Raw genomic sequence first — 17,306 nt, forward strand, 5'->3', positions numbered from 1 at the left:
TATATAATTCATGTTTTGCCCTATTGTAGGCATCAGAACCAAAGATGACGCATTATCTACAAACTTAGCAAACAGGAAGTGTAGAGGTTTGAGAGGTTAGGGGTTTAACTGGATTTGAGCAATTGCAAATGTATCCTGCTTCTCAACCTTGAGCTATATTATCCCTGCAGTTTAAGAACGCAATAAGCCGATAACTTGCAGGGTTTGTTTTGTCCCTACCTTTCGTATGAGCTTAATTATAATTTTACAAGTAAACTCCCTAGATTATGTCCAGTACTTTTAGGTGATTTTGCCAGTATGTTCTTGCTAAGGTCTTGATAAAATTTCTCCTTTTTTATATTCTGATGTGTGGTACTGTAAAGGCTCCATGTCGATTATTGTACTCATCTCTAAAGCCTTATATACTCATTATCCTCATTCTAGACAGAAAATGGATGCGTCTACGGACCTAATGTGCATGCACCTCTTCGAACTGTCCTGCAGAGATGTGTCCATCCTCTTAATACCTTTCGCAGCGAGCAGCACATAGTTGCAGAGTGAGGGAGTGGATGTATTAATCAGCTGAGTAAATATTCTCTGACGTTGTGTTTTCAGACATCGACGAGTGCAAAGACAAACCCTGCTTCAACAACGCGCAGTGTGTCCAAGGAGTGAGCAACTTCAGCTGTGTGTGTGAGCCCGGGTTCACCGGCCTCCTGTGTGAGACTGGTCAGTATTTGAGTTATACCAATATTTAATTAGCTTTTATATTTCGGACAAGTGTCAATTCTACATTGAATCATTTTTTTGACACGTGAAATGGGTTTGAAAGAAAATGATGGAAATGCATGTCCTCTTCTGCTCATGTATGGATTGGGCCAAAAAAAAAATCTGTGGGAATTTTATTTGGACTGACAAAGAAATCGGTGTCTTAAGTTTCAAAACACCAAGAATGAAAATTATGTGTTGAAAATTATGTTTCAGTGTGAGCTAAAGCAGAAACTTTTGGCAATACAACGAGCAAACTAAATTAGAATAAAACTAACTGATGATTATTGTTTGTTGCATTTGTTACGATGTACAGAATATGAATCTATACATTTGGTCTAGGTGGTTGCTCTGATAGACATTACATTTCATGGGTCAAATAGAGCAGCAGTAGTGAGTTACTGAGTATTACGTTTCCAAAAGAAATTATCTTTTATCTGGCCCCATATGGAGTTATTAATGAAACCCAAACCTCCGGGTGGAATGAACTGATCAGGCCTTGCATCCTTGTTCGTACATGAGAGCGGATTAGTCCTAATGCTCCACACCTGGTCAGTGAAACCTTATTCTCTCGGAAGGGAAGCTCGCAGTGTTTAATCCGGCTCATTCAGGACCTGGGGAACTGCACTGACACATTCTTCTGTTCCTCTGGACGCTTGTGTTTCATACAGACATAAATGAATGTGACTCACAGCCCTGTCTGAACGGAGGAGAGTGCATCGATCGTGTGAGCAACTTCACCTGCGTGTGTCCCGCAGCCTTCACCGGACTCCTCTGTGAGACTGGTGAGCAAAGTTGCATCTTCATATTATTTGATTCAATAAACCACGCTACTAGTTTTTTTTTTTGTACATGCTTGTTTTCATTAATTAAATGTCAGCTGTGATTTGAATGACAGTTTTGAGCACCGTCTTGTTTGGCTTGTTCTTACAGAGCTTGTTGTGCTTGATGTGAACACAACTGACACAGAAAACCAAACAGGTAAAAACAAGTCCAGAAATTTGCCAAACCTTCCCTCATTTACACTGCACTCTGTGACCTCTCTGTGTCAGCATCCAGCTACCTTTAACACACACACCTTCTCTCTAGTATATATCAGTTTGGACCAGGGGGGTCTGATCTGCAGGTCCCAAGCCCTTCGCAAGTAGCTCCCCAAAGGCTTTAAACTTATCTACAGAAGCTTCAAGTGTCAAGTTTGATTTCTCTCTTGAAAAAACAAACCACATGTCAAGAGGAAAGAGATTCCTTTTCTCTTTCTGCACCAAATGATATGATCAAATAAGTATCACTTAATTGGCTGTGGCTCAGTTGCAGAGCATGATCCAAATGTTGGGGCCAGGGATCCAGGGACAGCCAGTGCTTACTGTCATTGTGTCTTTGGGCTAGACAGTTCATGAATGAGGGTTTGTGAGCAAAAATGCGAGACAACATATCCACTTATCTGATGACTACAGTCTGGTGAGGCATGTTTAAATGCACATGTGTCCATTACTTGTTCCTCGTGTGTTTGTCGACATGCAGCATCCTGAAAAGCCAGCAATTATATGAATAATCAAGACTGATACTGGACTTGATGTCAAATTAGAAATCTGATATCACCAGTGACACCTGATCCACAGTTTGAGCCTTGACGGTTAAAAAACACTTTTGACTGATACTTCTGGCCTGCATGTATTGGTGACTTGAGTTATTATGAGCTCATCACGATGGCTGTTACTGTGGCAGGTAGCAGGCAGACTCGGGTATGTGGAGAGGAGCTGTGTTATGCCACAGGAATTTGGCCTGGTGCCCTGGAAGGGACTGCTGTGATGATGGATTATTGTAATTATCAAAACTGACACGGCCTCACCCAGTTTACGACAGCGACCTGGAGCAGCAGCCTCTTGATGTTGCAAATAATCACTTTATTAGCACATTTTATTAGTTTACCAACAAAGGGGAAATGCTTTGTCTAGACTTAAGTAGCAGTCTTTATGAGTCAAAGCCTGTCTATGGTATTCAGGCTATTTGTGCAGGCAGAACTGTTGAAATATGCACGCTCCACACCACTACTTAGTAGCTGGAAGTTGGCCATGGCACTACATTTTCGAACACAGCTGCAGCTTGCATAATCATTGCACAATTTGTTCACAAATATGTTATTATCCCACCTCCATCTCCATACTTCCCTACCATAAAGTCATATTAAGACATTATGCCTGCTTAGGGCTGGAACCAAATATTATTGTTATTGCATTCATTGAAGAAACATCTATATACACAAACATATCACAAAAGTCTCCAAATCAAAGAAGTCTTCCATCTGACTGAGATTTACATTTTATTTGCAAACAGAAATGTGTGGTAAAATGTGCAAAAGTTAATTTTAAGTCATGATTTTCCAAATGTAGTTCCTTTTAAGCCTGGTTTTGGACCTGATTTTGGACTACTTGCCGATAAATCTTTCTAAGAGGCTATGAATTTATAAGAGGAACCTGTCAACCTGCGCTTACAGTTTCCCTTAGAATCTCCTTAATAGGATTTGAGCAATTGCAAATGTATGCTGCTTCTCACCCTTGAGCTGAAATAACTATTACTGCTTATATAGGCTCTCTTAAATCCCCCGAATACTTTCCTGCCTGGCTCACTTGGAAGGCACAGCGGAAAAACAGCACTATCCTCGGAGGAAGAGAAAGTCGCGGGACACAGGAGCTCCTAATCAGGCCCAGATCAAAAGCACAAGCCGCACAGGTGGCCAATGAAAGTGGCTCTCGCGAATTAAGAAACCATTAATTGCCCCCGGGGTCCTGCCTGATGGTCACAGAATAACTCTATATCATCAGAAAAAATAATACCCTCCACAGCGCCGCAGAGACTTCAAACAAAAAGCATTTAGCTGCGATATGGCCTTTGATCCGCCGCTGCAATTAGGAAGTTGAGGAAAATAAAAACATTCTTATAATTTGCACTCAGCGGATGTGCGGCGTGCGGCGGACTTGTAATCTTCTGCTCCTGTGAACTTTGTTGGGAAAAGATGAAGGAACGCGGGATGACAGTGAATCAATATGAGTTTACAGTAGAGCAGATGAAAGACGCGGAGCATCTGGAGCACATGCTGACCACGCAGCTCTGTGTATGTTTACCCTGCAGCCAACCCCCAAAACTTAACATCCAGGCACAGAGGGCACTTTCACCCACATAGCACAGTATACTTCAATAAGGCTTAGATCTCTGGAGTCAGACTGTTGAATTTTATAAGATTTCATGTATTTAATGTTTTGCTTCAGGTTTCTCTAATGAAATCTTGCTTTAACCTTCCCCAGAGTAGACAGTATCTTTGCATACACAGCCATTCACTCTTAAAGGAACAGGCCACCATTTTTGCATACTGAGATATGTTCCTACCTTAGCTTAGACGAGTTGATGTGTACCTGTCTGGTCTTTACACGTGCGCTCAGTCAGGCAAAAACACCGAACATGTTGTTAGCATTTAGCCTCTCCTCCGCTTCTCATGGGCCCAGGGGTGAAGTTAGAAGCGACCCACCTCTTCCATGTTTTCCCTATTTAAATAGAGTCGACTTTGTTGTTTAATTTTGTGTGACTATACTTGGATTGTGTAAACGCTCACGTAACCGTATTTAAATAGGGAAAACGTGGAAGAGCTTGGTCGCCTCTAACTTCATCCCCGTTTGGCCCCATAAAGGAGAGGAGGAGAGGCTAAATTCTAACATGTTCAGTGTTTTTGCATGACTGAGCACACACACAACGACCAGACAGGTACGCATTGAACTGGTCTAAGCTACGGTAAGAACATATCTCAATATGTAAAAACTGTGGCCTATTCTTTTAAATAATTTAGCTCTCTATCTTCTTCAGGTCTTTTTTTTATTCTGTGATTACGTGAACAAAATAGTCCTGAAGTGATAAGTGATTTGTGTAAATAAGTGAAAGGGCCTTAAATATGTTACTTTTGTTTTCCTGTAGTGTCTTTGTCTTTTTTGCACTTTACCATCTAGTAGCATTAGCATACTTGTAGTAGAAGATATTCTGCTAAAAATGTGACGCTGAAATTGCAGTGAAGATTTCAAGTACCCATCTGGTCTAGGCTATTGCAAACTATTTTAAACTACACTGTCCAGATGACTACTGTTACCGTTTTCTCTGCTGAAACCCTCCTGGACGACCGATGTGACTCTGAAATCAGTTTGAAACATAGCCTGCTCTTTCAATGTGTCCGCAGAAGAATGCCTCTGTCAGAACGGCGGCGTCTGCGTGGACGTCAATGGGACGTGTGAATGCCCCACAGGCTACACTGGCCTCTATTGTCAGTTCGGTGGGTATCACCTGCTCACAGTCTACTTATCCTCTCGAATATCTCACTGCACCTTTGATCAAAACATCACAATCGTGTCCTCTCAGAAGTAACCCATACTCCGTGCAGCCACAGCCGGTCCTGTCCCGACGGCGCCCCCTGTCTGGAGTACGGAGGGACCTACTTGTGCACTTGTCAGACCAGCGGGGCAGAGCTAGATCACAAGGACTACTACCCCTATGGTAAGGACCACGGCACCCACACAACAACAGGACATTTCACAGCTGCGTGCGATTGGACCCAGCATTCTTAAACCTGGTCTCTTTCTGTTGAAGTCATCCCATGTGCAGTTTACATGGTCGAAACTAGAAAAGACCAACTTAATGTCACAATAGCAGTGCAATTATTCCGAGACGAAGGTGCAACAATTCAAAACAGATCTGCCCATTAAGTTCTATACAAAGGACAGTCTATAAACTTTTTATCTTGTTTGCAGTATTGGCATTAAAATTGGTGAGCATACAATTGTGCGGATCAATCTTCCATTTTTTACTGCAGTGAAGCAGCCATCAGGGTGATTTGACAAGATCCCACCCAAGCCCACAGTGCCCCAGTCTAAACTTGGTCAGAATAACAGCCGATCTCCTATCTTTATCTGTTGTCGGTGTTACTGAAGTTATCCACTGAGATACATCAAAGATCCAAAAAAATAGCAAATTATTTGGCAAACAAGCAATTACAATGTAATCCCCAAAAGCGTCTCTTTTTGTTGGATATAGTTTGTTTTTTATCTTCAGCTCAGCCCTGGGACACAGTCAAGTGTGTGTGTATTTTTCAGTACAGCCCCAGTCGGTGTGTGACTCGTCTCCGTGTCTGAACGGAGGCTACTGCTACGAGCGCGATGGCGGCTACAGCTGCGAGTGCAAGCACGGATACTGGGGCAAACACTGTCAGAAAGGTAACTTGACTCTTAGAGCATACACAAGATTATGATATTGGTGTTATATGTATGGACCATTGTTCAACATCCTGGGTTTAGCAGCACTGCTTTTTTGTCTTTTGCAAAGCCTTATTGTAATACATTAGCTTTGAAATTAAACTGGCACATTAGTATTTATTAAGATCAAAACTAAATTACCATAATTTTATAACAGTAGATGCAGAATCATTGTTCCTACCATTTTTCACCATCCAGTTTGCGTGAATTGTACCAAAAAGTGATTTTATTGCTGAGATGAATGGTAGAATTATAAAAGTCAATTATTGTATCATAAAAAACAGTCTGTCCATAGTTTTATGTATGTCATTATTTTTTCTTAAACTGTATTTAGGTTGTTCATCCTGTCAGTGGAAATTTCTGAAATACAATACAAAAGAAAAAAAAGTCTCCAAGCCAGTTATTGTGCACCATTACTCAGGCTTACCCCAAGCATTAGTTTTATGCACCAGGAAGCTTGCCATAACTCGTAATGCTGTGAAATATTGAAATATTCCATAGCTAAAGGCTTATGTTAATAACTACTTATGAGTAACTTATGAGCCACTTCCTCGAATTATGACTTTGAGAAGAAATCTACTGAAACTGATGTATTTAGTGTGATGTTTGCTGTCTGTTTCTCTCCAGTTAGACTCAATACCTGTGCCGCTGCGCCCTGTCGAAACGGGGGCACCTGCAAAGAGGAGCACGGCACGTACCACTGCGTGTGCCCGTACCGCTTCACTGGGAAGCACTGTGAAGTCGGTCAGTGCCCGGAGACTCGGCACGTTCTGAGTTAGAGTGGATTGATGCCTACGGTCCATAATGTATTGTGTGTTTAGGAAGGCCAGACCCCTGCTCCTCCAGCCCATGTCTCAACGGGGGAACCTGCTTTCATTACATCGGGAAGTACAAGTGTGAGTGTGCGGACGACTTCTTTGGCCGACACTGTGAGATCAACATGAGTCTCACACACTCATCCACAGGTGAGACATACAGTTTTTCTTTTTAAGGAATTACCTTTTGCACTGACTCTTGATAGTGCACTGCAAAAAGTAATTAACTAGATCAGTATAAACATCTCAATTTGAGCATAATAATCCAAATTTGAGTTATTTTGACTAGTTAAGAAGTTGTTGGGCATTTGTTCTAGATTATTTCACTTGTTCTGAGATGTTTCTGACTCGTTTCAATACAATTCGTCCTTATTTCAGGTCATTTTCTTTGCCAATGGGGTAAGAAAATTGGTCTTATCTCATTGGCAATTTTACTTTGCTATTTCAAGCGAGATTTACCTTAGATCTGAAATGTTCTCAAACAAGCAAAGTAAACTAGGTCCGATCAGAAAAAGTGTCTAAATGAGTGAAAACCGACAAAAACAGGATACATTTCCTCAATTCAAGTCATTTAAGCCAATGCTTGATATTTACTTTTTGCAGTGTGGTGATCAAATATGAAAACCAGAATAGCTATGCAAATGTCTTCAATACTCACAATGCTCATGTGCTAATTTATTTTGCAAACATCCCTATGACTACCGTGTTCGCACTGTTAGAACTGTGTCTTGGATAAGCTGATGTGCTTAAAATACTTGAAAAATGTGACCCATATATTTTATCAAGTCATTAACTGGATGACCTGAAGGAACAACTCTCTATTGTCACCATTACTGCCGTAAACTAAGCTGGTGTCTCCCTCTCTATGCGCTTAAATCTGATGGTTTCAGATGTGGGCTGTGGCAACCCTCCACTCGTTAAACACGCTGATGTGCACTTCTCCAAAACCACTCCAGGCTCCATGGCTGTGTACATCTGCCACTCAGGCTTCCTGCCTGTTCCCAGAGCCACTCAGAGCATCTGCGGGCTTCAGGGAGACTGGAGCCAGCCCCCTGTCTGTGAAGGTACCACTGCGACCACCGCCACTACCTCAACAGCTACTTCTACTACTGCTATAACTACTCCAACACTTATTACGCTGTTCTTAACCACAGAGATCAATGAGTGTCGGTCACAGCCCTGTTTAAACGGAGGAACGTGCAGAGACCTGGTGGGGTCCTACTTCTGCGAGTGTGTCAAAGGCTTCAGTGGAACCCGCTGTCAAACAGGTACAACACAGATTTACTCAAAGTGCAGTCTTTTTTATCAACCATAAATCATTGAATTCATGTTGCTGCAGATGTCAGTCAATGCTCACTGGACACTTGTAAGAATGGAGGCACCTGCGAGAACCAGCCAGGCTCCTATTTCTGTCACTGTCCTCCTGGGTTTAAAGGAGTTCACTGTGAAAGAGGTACGGCGCTCACGTTTGACTTGAGGATGATGCTTATTTCGATGTAAGAGTAACCTGTGTGTCCTGTGTGTGTTTGTGCAGAGCAGGATGTGTGCGACACCAACCCCTGTTTAAACGGAGGAGTGTGCCGCAGCTACAGACGCAACTACCTGTGTCTGTGTAAGGAGGGCTTCTTCGGGGACCAGTGCCAAATGTGTAAGAAACTTCAATCATGTCAAAAAGTCCACGGTTTAAAGGTGCATTATGCAACTATTTGTATGAAAGAAAAGTTGACATTTGTGCGTATTTCACCCTGTTGTGATCAGTGTATGAGTGGTCAACATGAAGTCTCAACTTTCTGTCACAGTGGTCTGTAGGACGCTCCAGGATCAATAGTTTGGAAGGTTTTCACTGCGGATGGACCCTCTCACCAGAAAACCTACAAAACAATTAATCCTGGTTCGTTGTAGAGACGCCCATGATCGAAAGCCATGCTGACCACTCATACAGCCGCTGGGTCACTACTAGAATACAATAAAATAAAAAACAAATTTCAACTTTTTTTTCCACATAAAAAGTTGCATAATGTACCTTTAAACTTAGTGAGTGACATTACAATAAGCCAACCAGTAGAATTAGTCTTACTTTTAACAAGAAACACACGCAGCCTCTTTTACTCTATCCAGTTTGACATCACAGATAACAAAACGGCATGATTTTTAAAAGCCTCATGCTTTTAAGTTTTAAGTTCTCAAGTCTGTCCCTCCATCTCCTTGTTCCACTTTTACCTCTATTTGAGCTGGTCACCCTACACAGAATTCTTTATTTTATTGTGTTTGCTACGTTTCCAATGGCTACAGTCAAAAGAATGTATGATTTTTGCTGTCGATTACTTTGACACATACAGAGAAATAATCCGAACTGCTTCGAAATGGGAAAAGACATTAATTGTATGTGTTTGTCTCCCCCTAGTGGAGGACCCATGTGTGCTCAACCCTTGTGGAAACCGCGGCCTTTGCACCAGCGACAAAAGGGGCAACTACAACTGCGTGTGCAACGTGGGGCACACCGGGAAGGACTGTGAGAAAGGTCGGTCACTGTACACCGCTGTGCCCTGTGTCCATCTCAGCTGACCATAAAACAATAATTTTAGTGAGGAAGCCTCGGAGCAAAGTCGTCAGCATCTGTGTTTTGATAGATTTTTGCTTATTTGAGCACTCTGCCTTCCCTTCCCACTCACACTTCCCACACAGTATCCGGGCTCTATGTATGTGTAGTGATTTTTATGCTCTATTAGGTTTGGTTTATTTTATTTTATTTCACATTGGGGTTTTTCATGTCTTGTTTGGAATTTTTGTGTGGGAGAATAAACTTAGATAAATAAAAATGAAGGAGACCCCAGGCAGAATGGCTCCTGAGCTAAGTGGCTCTTAATAAACATTACTAAACTAAACTTCCGAATAGCCTCCACAGTGGAATGTACGCATTGCAGAGGGGCCCCCAGAGGTTGTAGAAGTAGTTTTATTTTAGCTTTGAATTTACTTTGAATTTACTTTTTGGTGTCAGTCCTTAGCATGCAACACTTTGAAAACTATTGAAGCATATTCTGTGTCCCCAGACCTGCTGCCCCCCTCTGGCCTGCGTGTGCTGCGCGTGGAGGAGAACGAGGTGGAGCTGAGATGGGACGCGCCCGACCCCTTTCAGAGCCTGGTCAGCGGGTTTGCAGTGAAGTACGCTCCGCTGGGACGGGGCAACCGGAAAACAGACCTGCTGGACCGACGACAGCACAGCCACGTGATGAGAGGCCTGCTCCCCGGGCTGCTCTACAACATCTCCACCATCTCCCTCAAGCACAACATCAACAACAGCGACTACAGCCGCCCCGCCACCGCGCTCATACGGACCAGTGAGGAGACTTTACTGTAAATAAACAGGGTCATGTAGGATGGTTAGTGAATTAGACCAGAGATGTATCATGTCATGTTGAACGAGTCTGCAAACAAACCTTTGGGTAAATATACTGTAGTAAAGTATAAAGTCATTGTCTTTAATTGTTTTGAAATAGCATATTGTCTGTAAACTCTCTCCAGGGTGAACTTCCTCTGAGTTGCCATCAAAGCATTAGCTCTGTGCCAGTTTTGTTTGGTAAAAGTAGCTCACAGGGTAAAAAAAGGTTGAAAACGTCTGGATTAAACAAATATTAGATTAGAACAGATAACTTAATCAATATCACAGAAGAGAAATACACTTTGTTACATGTTTTAACAAGTAATAACAATTATAAGGGAAATGTGGATAGGGAAATAGAATGGTTGTGCCACTGCTTAGAATATAAAACAACTAAATCGTATTAATGAAATAAACCACAACCAGCTTAATTTCAAAATTGAAAGTCTTAATTTCAGGTTGCCGTGCACAAAAATATGCCAAATGAACTCTTCAATCCATGTTTATGTTGCACATCCTGTCCGCTGACTCCGCCTCTGTGTCTGTCTGTGTGGTCAGGGCCGCGGCGGGTGGAGCAGCTGTCGGTGGTGAACGTGTCCTCCTCCGCTGTGTGGCTGCAGTGGCTGCTGCAGGCGGCTCGACACACCGCTGTGAGCCGCATCCTGGTCTCTGTGTCTCCTTCAGGAAACCACTCCGAGGCCGTCACTGCCGTCCTGATCGGCAACGCCACAGATTACAGCCTCAGGTGAGAACACAGTAACATCGAGTCATCTTTGGAGTTTTGGTGTGTGTTTATCCAGACTTTAAGGTTTATTAATGCAGTGCACGATTTCACCACTAGATGGCACTGAAATACTTCACCTGAATCAAGTCTTTACTAGAGTTACTGACCTGTAAAACAAATCTGTGTTTGTGTTTTCCAGTTCATTAATCCCTGGTCACCAATACACAGTGGAAGTTTTAACTCAAAGTGGGGTCAAACCCGATGAGTTTCCCTCCACGAGCCACTCCGCCGGACCGCTGCACTTCTGGACACGTACGAAACACCACATTTATACTGTATTTGTTATTTTAAATGGCAGATTTTTGTTTAATGCTACTTACTTCACTGTTAACCTCTAAACCCCCACCTCAAGTACATTTGTGCTGTTTGGCCATACCAAATCTAAAGGCTTTTTGAAAAATATGTCAAAATAGGGACAAAAACAAGAAATAAAAGCATGAAATCACAAAAAGAGCAACAAAAAAGCTACAGAAATAGCGGCGTTACACTGGCCTATAGGCTGTAAGCTCGAGTCGGGTAAAGCAGAACTCGAGAAAATGCACTCGTTAAGATGGGTGGTAAGAGGTTGATTTTTGTATCCGACTCCAACATAATAACATGGATTAAATGGAGAGGTATGACTGCTTCTGTAATCCTCCCTGTCGTCTGTGTTTCTCCCAGGACCGCTCCCCCCTCTGAACCTGTCCCTGTCCCACGTGAGCTCGACCTCCGCCCTGATCGGCTGGTCCCGCCCCTTCCGGCTCCTCTCGGACGGTTTCGTGGTGAACGTGACGCGGGGCCTGAACACCAGGAGCCGCTTCCTGCCCAACGGCAAACTCCAGTCGTACACCCTGAGAGAGCTCACCCCGGGACAGCAGTACCACGTGTCTCTGACGTCGGTCAAAAACACAGGCCACGAGCAGGTCCACAGTGCAGCCCAGCACCTCGCGTTCACTACATGTACGTTTTTCCAACCAAAACCTTCAAAAGAACGTTAGATATGTGTAGTTATAAATGCAGCATCTTTACCATAACCTTTACAACCATTGACAGTCCATTGTACATATGATAGCTCTAGCTTATAGTATGTATATCCACTTAAAACACAGCCTATAGGCCAGTAACGTCTCATTTGAAAGCTTAGACCTAAATAACTTCTTGCTTCTTCATAGCTTCTTGCTCGTTATGATTGTCACGTTTTTGGTTGTATTTTATTGCTTTTTTTGTTTACATTACTCTAAAAAACAAAATGCGGCCAAAACGCTTCAAAAATCAGGAAAAACATGACAAATGTGTGGGAAAAAAACATAAAAGCGATGAACACGTGACAAAAGTGTGACAAAAATGTGACAAATGTGAAAAAAATCTGACAAAAAGCAATGAAAATATGATGAAAACATGACAAAAATGTGGGAAATTAAACAACAAAAAAACAATGAACATGTGACAAAAACGTGACAAAAATGTGGCAAAAACCTGACAAAAAAAGCAATGAAAATATGACAAAAATGTGTGGGGGGGGGAAAGGACAAAAAAGCTTTAAAAAAGTGACAAAAATGTGATGAAGCTGTGGGGAAAAAAACAACAAAAACGCAATGAAAACGTGGCAAAAAAAATGACAAAAATGTGATAGCAAAAACCAGGAAAAAGCTTAGATGAGTTTAGTAGGTCTTAGCTTTCAAATGAGGCGTTACTCTGGAAAGGTTACAGCCTTTAGGCCAATCGAGAAGCTTTTAGATTTGGGTAAAACTGGAGACAATGTGCTCGGTTCAGGCGTGAGTTAAGAGGTTAATACAGGCAGGATGACTGAAGCGACACCAAGGTCAGACTCCTCTGAATCAGACTCTTGTCCTTTTGAGAGAGATATAGAAAACTACAGTACTTGGGTTTTGCTCTGCCATTTGAATTCCCTGTGTTTTAAATTTGACGCAGTACCAATGGAAAGCAGATCGGGCAGAAGAAGAGAAGACAGACAACGAGCTACGGGTCCCCGTAACGGACAAACGGCGGCGCCTTCACACACTCAGGACCTAAAGAAAGAAACAGAAAACTCAGAGGAGCTGCCCAGGTCGGTCAAATCAGCAACAATTTACCCCCGTTCTAAAGGTTTATCTGGTAATCTGACTGTTTCCTCACTGAATCCACAGATACACTGAGCTCATTGACAGACGAGGGAAGATAACGGCGAAATTAACGAATATGCCCAGAAAAGCAATTCGACATCGGACAAGTGAGTTCTTATAAAGCTTTTAATCTGATTGCAATTACATGATTACAGCCATTTCACTGGTCAAAGAGCCTGTTATACTGAACATACCACACATTTATAAAAGGGCGATTGCTTTCTATGACTAAGCCTTTCATTACTGTATCGTGCTTGTATAGTACTTAGGTTTATCTGTGGCTAAAAAGTAGTATTCAGTGGCTTGTCTTTATCCAATTTATTCTATGTGACGTATCTTTATTTTGATTTACTGACAGCCCAAACTTGCAGACCACCCAAACACAAAAACAGTTTATTTATTTTGTTTATTCAATGTACAAAGGCTAAAGACGCTGTTCTAAATCTTAAGTGCTTCAACATTTACAAAAACAAAATCATAAATAATTTGTGGAAGTGGGATCCTCTTGACATTTCTGCAATAAATCTTTGAAAAGTCAGATTACTTAAGGCTGACGTCTGATTTATACATTATTTAATCAACTGCAGCCCTCTGTATGGACGCGGTTATTTCTGTTTTGTTTGTAAGTTGTGCGTCAAACGCAAAGATTAAATATACAAGCGTTTGTCATAAAATATTTAGCAAAGCCTTTGTGTATCATTATTTAAACATTTGTTCTGCTTCAGAGTATTTTCCTAACACGCTACAACTGTTTAGATTTGCTCTAAACATGACTTTCTTTTTATGTCGTTTTGCAGATGGAATATTTTAGGCCAAATATGTTGCCAATAAGAAATGTGAACCATGTTATCCAGCATGTACTTTATCTCCCACTGAGGCCGCATGCATCATTTTAAAGTTGGCATGTTTTTTTTTTTCCTTGTTACAATAAATACTAACAGATGTACGCACGAGTCATTGGGCCACCAGTAAATATATAGTGCAGTAATCTCTGTTAGTTCAGGTGTAAATGCCCATTGAACCTCATTTTATCATAATTTACTATTGATCACGACACGGAAAATCACTTTTAGTTTATCCTCGTAGAAGAATGAACAATTCAAAAGTATTGATGATGATTTTGGAAGAATACAGTATCAAACTGGAATATTATACTTATACATCATGGTCAGGTTATCCATTTCTTTCTCAAAAGTCTAAATTGTGTTGAGAGACTGAAATTAATGAAATAATCCCACGCATTAACATGTTTGTAGAGTGTTTAAACTAGCATGTCTTGTACTTACTATGACCTCATGGAGCTATTTTGTAGTTTGCAATGGATTTTGTCCCACTATAGCAATTTTATTTTATTTATTTGACCTTGATTGAACCAGGAAAGTCCCACTGAGATTAATAATCTCTTTTTCAGAGGGGTCCTTGCCCCAGAGGCATTGGAAATTCAGGTTAGGTTAGGTTAGGTTAGGTTAGGTTAGGTTACTTTACTTTATTTGTACTCGTGGGTAAATTTGTCTTGCAATTCTGAGAACTAGTGAAACATTTAAACGCATTATACAAAGATAAAACATCACATACATGTTTAAATATAAGGCTTGGTTTTATACTTCATGTGATATCCTCTGTGAATATTTGTATTTTTATATTTACATGTATATATTTTACCGGATAAATTCATATCATATCAGAGGGGAACCTAATGTACATCTTCTTTGTGCATTGCAGCCTTTGCGATTCATTTTTATCTGATTACAATCCAGCGTCTCCCTCTGAATATTGAACAAAGCACCATTACCTTTTTAAGTTCAGTTTTAAGTCCTCTAAATTCATTGCAGTTTTGTGCCCTCTGTGCTCTGCCTTTTGTTCCCTCTCTGCTCCGTGTCTGATTACCTCTTATTACTGCCCTAAATTTGCGTAAACGTTTTGCAGAACCGGACCCCCCGATTAGATTAGAGAAGATGGAGGAGACGACCAACAAAATCAGCCTGGCCCTGCAGATCCAGGAGGAGGCCGTGAGGACGGTGCCTGGTGGGTGTTTCACAGATGAGTCTTAATTATCACATCTGGCTGTGTTTACAGACCACAGCTGATGTGCCACGAGCTGCTCTGAAGCTGAGTGTGAGGGGAGAGGTTTGAAATGTGTTCAGTGTAGCCTGGGTATTTCATAACGATTTTTTTAACACTTTATGTATACAGTATACAGTGGTAAGCAAAAGTATGGACCATAAACATAAATATATTTAATTGAAATTGTATGTAAAAGACACAGACTAAGTGACACACAATCGTGAAGTGAAATGAAATTTATACATGATTTTTTTTTTTTTTTTAATAAAAAACTGAAAAGTGTGCAAAAGTACAGGCCCCCCTTTCCTTTTAGTGCATCCAATTGCCTTCAGAAGTTGCCTGATGATTTCTGAAAGATCACATGTTGACCCAATGACTACATAGAGTCCACCTGTGTGTAATCTAATGTCAGTTCAAATACAGCTGCCCTGTGATGGTCTCAGAGGTCTGTTAAGAGACTATTGGGGAGCAGAAGCATCATGAAGTCCAAAAACACACCAGACAGGTCCAGGATGAAGTATAAAGCTGGGTTAGGTTATAAAAAGATGTCCACAGCTTTAAACATCTCTCAATGTACAGTTAAATACACCATCCAGGAATGGAAAGAGTGTGGCATCACTGCAAACCTTCCAAGAAACGGATGTAAGATGTTCCATTTTCTGTTTCTCCATGCAGCTTCTGGCAAACAGAAAATGGGACTTCTTATAGTTTTCTTTCAAAAATGGCTTGTTCTAGTCACTCTTCCATAAAAGCCATATTTGTGCAGTGTACGACTAATAGTTGCTCTGTGGACAGTTTCCCCCACCTCAGCTGTAGCTCTCTGCAGTTCATCCAGGGTCATCATAGGCTTCTTGGCAACAGCTGTGGTCAGTGCTGTCCTTGTTCAGTCAGCAAGTTTCGTATTCCATTCCTGGATGATGTATTTAATATTTTTATAACCTAATCCAGCTTTATACTTCTTGTATAAAGAAGTATAAAGCTGGACCTGTCTGGTGTGTTCTTGGACTTCATGATGCTGTTTGCTCCCCAATAGTCTCTTAACAGACCTCTGAGACCATCACAGAGCAGCTGTATTTGAACTGACATTAGATTATTATTATTATTATTATTATTTATTTATACAGGTGGTCTCTTGAGACTCAATGTCTCATTTGCAAGAGAGACCTGTTAAAACATACAAGGTAAATAACAGTTAACAATAAGACAACAGTGGAACGACTATAACACAATACTAAGAAAATGTGTAAAACTTAAAAACAAGAGCAGACACATGGACGATACTCCTTTACAAGGGATTTAAACTGATGGAAGGTCATGAGATTATCCACATAAAAGGTTTTCTGTGCCTCATTCCAGACATTTGGTGCAAAGTAGCAAAAATTACACACAGGTAGACTCTATATAGTCATTGGGTCAACATGTGATCTTTCAGAAATCATCAGGCCACTTCTGAAGGCACTTGGCTGCACTAAAAGGAAAGGGGGGCCTGTACTTTTGCACATCACACTTTTAGATTTTTTTTTTTTATTAATAAAAAACTGAAATCATGTATACATTTCATTTCACTTCACGATTGTGTGTCACTCTGTGTGTGTCTTTCACATAAAATTTCAATTAAATATATTTATGTTTATGGTCCATAGTATGGCAAAATGTCAAAGTTAAAGGGGGACCCATACTTTTGCATACCTCTGTAATTCCCCACATTACGCATTAAGGACCACCTGACATTGTTATATTTGTTATATTGTTTTGTTACTTCAACCTTTCGTTGAACACTGCCTCGTTTTTAGCTTCCAAAACTTACTCCACCCGCTGTTTAGGTAATCCTTGAGCAGTCCAGTGAAGAGCCCTGTAAAAACTTTTGCATGTTTGGAAACAGAAAACAATGTCTGGGCCCTTTTGGTGCCTGAAATGTGAGAGCCCCTCCGTTCTGTGATGTTGACTGCAGCTGTTGTTTCAGAGCTGTCCCAGGACTGCCGTCGCCTGTCCTGTTTGAACGGGGGCACATGTGTGAGCGCGGGGGACGCCTTCATGTGTGACTGCCCCGCCGGATTCAAGGGCAGGCAGTGCGAGCTCTGTGAGTACACCAGGCCTTAACGGATAGTAACGGATCTTGTAGGGAGT

The 17,306-nt window shown here is 41.4% G+C and overlaps 1 protein-coding gene across 1 annotated transcript in view; it reads left to right on the forward strand.

The window, feature by feature from the left end:
* Positions 1–17,306, forward strand: part of sned1 (sushi, nidogen and EGF-like domains 1) — a 39,950-nt gene that overhangs the window by 16,429 nt on the left and 6,215 nt on the right. Inside the window, exons 8-28 of the mRNA XM_079574857.1 lie at positions 595–708; positions 1,419–1,532; positions 1,681–1,728; positions 4,967–5,059; positions 5,146–5,280; positions 5,877–5,996; positions 6,663–6,779; positions 6,857–7,000; positions 7,741–7,914; positions 8,005–8,118; positions 8,190–8,303; positions 8,385–8,498; positions 9,255–9,371; positions 9,901–10,188; positions 10,788–10,974; positions 11,153–11,265; positions 11,674–11,952; positions 12,925–13,060; positions 13,140–13,222; positions 15,042–15,140; positions 17,143–17,259. Coding sequence (XP_079430983.1) covers positions 595–708; positions 1,419–1,532; positions 1,681–1,728; positions 4,967–5,059; positions 5,146–5,280; positions 5,877–5,996; positions 6,663–6,779; positions 6,857–7,000; positions 7,741–7,914; positions 8,005–8,118; positions 8,190–8,303; positions 8,385–8,498; positions 9,255–9,371; positions 9,901–10,188; positions 10,788–10,974; positions 11,153–11,265; positions 11,674–11,952; positions 12,925–13,060; positions 13,140–13,222; positions 15,042–15,140; positions 17,143–17,259 — 2,820 coding nt within the window. The remainder of the gene's footprint in view (positions 1–594; positions 709–1,418; positions 1,533–1,680; positions 1,729–4,966; positions 5,060–5,145; positions 5,281–5,876; positions 5,997–6,662; positions 6,780–6,856; positions 7,001–7,740; positions 7,915–8,004; positions 8,119–8,189; positions 8,304–8,384; positions 8,499–9,254; positions 9,372–9,900; positions 10,189–10,787; positions 10,975–11,152; positions 11,266–11,673; positions 11,953–12,924; positions 13,061–13,139; positions 13,223–15,041; positions 15,141–17,142; positions 17,260–17,306) is intronic.

The sequence above is a fragment of the Gobius niger genome, assembly GCF_951799975.1.
Source record: "Gobius niger genome assembly, chromosome: 17".
NCBI classification, from domain to species: Eukaryota; Metazoa; Chordata; class Actinopteri; order Gobiiformes; family Gobiidae; genus Gobius; species Gobius niger.